Raw genomic sequence first — 3,226 nt, 5'->3', positions numbered from 1 at the left:
TCACTCCACATCCTCAGAAGACAGACATTTCTGTTGGGCATCTTTGTCCCCAAATGTCACCTTTTTGTTCCTCTTTGGGTCGATCCAGGAGTTGTGGATGATGGCGTTATTAGGCGTGGGATCTGCCTCGATGATGGACACCACTCTCTTCTTCATCTTGCTTTTCAAGACTTTCTGGAACTTCTGTCTTGTAAAGGCATAGAGTAGAGGGTGAAAGATAGTGGTCCCGTATGCCATGACCAGGAAGCCCAGTCTCAACTTGACCATTAGGTCACTGGGGCCCACACTCAGGATGACTGTGTTGAGTACTGTGATGGGTGTCCAGCACAGAAGGAAAGTAGACACAATCAGGAGGGACATCCTGAAAACTCTTTTTTGGCGCTCTCGCCTTTCTCTGTGGCGTTTAACGGCCCTGCGCAGGGCAATGATTACAGACACAGAAGTACGCATGCCCAGCGTGGGGTTGCGGCTGCTACTGCTCTGCGATGCATCTGTGGCCTCCTGCTGTGGCGTCATGGCCGTCATGGACGGACACTTTTTCCTGCGAGCCTTCTTCTTCTGTGATGCGTGGAAACGTGTACCGATGCGAATGTTGAGCGCTTGCAGGATCTTTGAGTAGGTGATGAGCATGACGACAGCAGTAAAGAAGAAAATGGGTATCTGAGCAAGCAAGTGGTAATACAAGCCAAGATCTGTATAGTACTGGTTAGTGTGGACCACATTCTCCCCAACTGTTTGGTTCAGCTCAGCATGGCCCTGGGCAAAAAAGCCCACTTCAATAAAGGGTACAAGGAAACTAACAAAGGATAGCACCCAAATGGCAGCCAGCAGGGTCAGGGCACGGCCCATAGTCAGTACTCTGTTAGCTGGTTTGACTGAGATGTCGTAGCGATCAAGGGTGATGGCAAGCACATTAGCGGCAGTGGCAACACTAGCAAAGGAGACACAGGCTTCATGGAAGCAGCAGACAAGTGCTGTGTCTCCCTCCAGGGACAGCAGCACCACCACGATAGTGAGGGGGATGCAGCACACACAAATCAGCACATCCAATACATGGAGGTTCATTGTGACAATGTTACTGACAGAGCTAATGAGGTTCGACTTCATACAGTAGAGGGCAAGTACAGTGAGGTTTGAGCTCAGGCCCAGGAGGATTTCCAGCATAAGGAATACAGTCAGGGAGACTTGGAAACTGACAGGATAAGAATAAGGGCTGGGGGTCGCCGGACTCATGGTGCGGCTGATGGGTTCGGTGTTGTCGGTGACTGTGACGTTGCTCATGGTGGCTTCTTGTTCCAGATCGGGAAGGATATGCATTATCCTGTGTGAGGAGAGGAAAGAGAGAGAGAATTCATGAAGAGGAAAACAGCATCTGTGAAAAAGTTGTAATTAACGCATATCTGACAAATCTCGTCAGATGTAATGGCACCATTTGGCAAATGATAAGGAAATCTTTTGAGTTGAAATGAGAAATGCTGAGAGCAGTGCTGGAACTTTTTTTTTCTTTTTTCCTGCAGACTAAAGTGTCTCGCAGTGAGCATGGCAAGACAAGCAATAATTACCTCACTTCAATCAGCTTCTAATTTTCTTATCACCCTCCTTGATCGCAAAGTTGCATTAAAACAGAGACGTGTCACATAACATCGTCTTAATGCATTAGCATTTACCTTTTATGTAGTGAATGTGGAGGAGGATGAAGGCCGTGATGCATAAAGCAGATATTTACTCTATTTAGATAAGATTAATGTAATATTTAGGAGGTAGGTAATAAAATATTTTCCACAGTCCTTAGTTACTAAGCCCATAACATTTTTTCTCATCCCTTTAGTCCTTGCCAAATGAGGACAACTGAAGGTGGTTCATGACTAACAAGAATATTTTGCCAGAAAGTCATGTTTATCTCATTATCAGCAGGCTTCCCGTTCTCACAGAAAAAAAACAAAAAAAACTTTGAAATACAAGATGCTTGTTCAGACGGAACATAAATAATTGATGAACTAACATGCGCTCCAAAAATACTGTTTGTATTTGGGACGGTCATTAACATGGGGTTAGGGGGAGAAAAATTGTATTCACGTGTACTGTACAACAAACTAAATTAAATGTGCAATATAAATATTATCCACCAACACTACTACTGCATAAAGAAATACATCCAAACCAAATGGAATTGTAGATAATATGGTAAAAAAAAAATGGTTTGTAATATTTACCCTTCCCTCCAGCACTATCTGAATACCAGGGCTGTGTAATCAGGCCATACAGTCTGTGCTAGATCCACAGAGACAAGCATCGCATCCAAACATGGCCAGTAGAAAAGTGATTCTGTATCAGCAGGGCCTCCCAGTGAGGCTTTTCCTTTCCCTGCTTGGTCCTCCCAGAGAGGCTGGCAGCCAGAAAAGCACCTTTCTGTCTTGACAAAGAGTATCTATACACCGCCAGCTTTTTCTTCCTGACTTCAATGACAAGAAAAGACAAGAAATCATCCACCTGCACCCAGAAATGAGTTAATGTCCTCTCCAGACCTTTTTTTTCCAGATCTCTGGTCTGTTTGTTTTGGTAATGGTTGCACTGATGGGTGATTGGAACAGGGATAAGATGTCGGATCCACCTCCTGTTTATAATCTCATGATATTCCCAGGAAGGAGAATCTTTCCCCTGCACAGAGGAATGAATTTACTGCTCACACTACAATCCAAACCCTTGCTTTTTTGCGTATTGTCCCCAGGGAGAGTGTCGTAGTTAGATCTATAAATATAGGAAATGTTTTACATCCATTAGGTTGTACTCCAAGAGTCAGTGAGCCATGTACATGTAGATTCCCCAGAGTACAGCACAGAAACGTCCAGAATCTGTCCAGGAGAGGTCAGTGCATCCAGGCAGCATCCAGGCCCATGTGTCTCCTGGGATCACTAATGGAACAGGCCTTCACTCTCCACCTTTCCCATCAGTCTCTGTACGCCTGGCTCCAGCCGCCATTGACTTGGAAATCGAGCACAGATTTCCAGTTTACCTCTTGACACGTTGATCCCTAAATCACTGGAGATGGCTCGAGCGAAGCAGATGGTCAGCATGCATATGTATCCAATCACCATAATGTGTAATCATAGTGACATTTGTTTCTGTTTTTTATCTGACCATATTTATTTGAGCTTGGGAGGGCAGTTGGTGCAGCAATATGGAAGAAGGTCATCCTTATGAGGTAGTGGAAGTAAGAGCCCACTTT

The 3,226-nt window shown here is 44.9% G+C and overlaps 1 protein-coding gene across 1 annotated transcript; it reads right to left on the bottom strand.

Annotated features, from left to right (window-relative positions):
• Nucleotides 1-1,317, bottom strand: LOC310930196 (G-protein coupled receptor 22-like; the record flags this gene model as incomplete). Its single annotated transcript, XM_083893108.1, has 1 exon — nt 1-1,317. The coding sequence occupies one exon, from the start codon at nt 1,315-1,317 to the stop codon at nt 1-3; it is 1,317 nt and encodes a 438-aa protein (XP_083749234.1).
• Nucleotides 1,318-3,226: the final 1,909 nt, after the last annotated feature.

This window comes from Microchirus variegatus (genome assembly GCF_963457635.1).
Source record: "Microchirus variegatus genome assembly, chromosome: 8".
NCBI lineage: Eukaryota > Metazoa > Chordata > Actinopteri > Pleuronectiformes > Soleidae > Microchirus > Microchirus variegatus.
The sequence above is the reverse complement of the archived record's forward strand: the minus strand, read 5'-3'. Positions and strand labels throughout refer to the sequence as shown.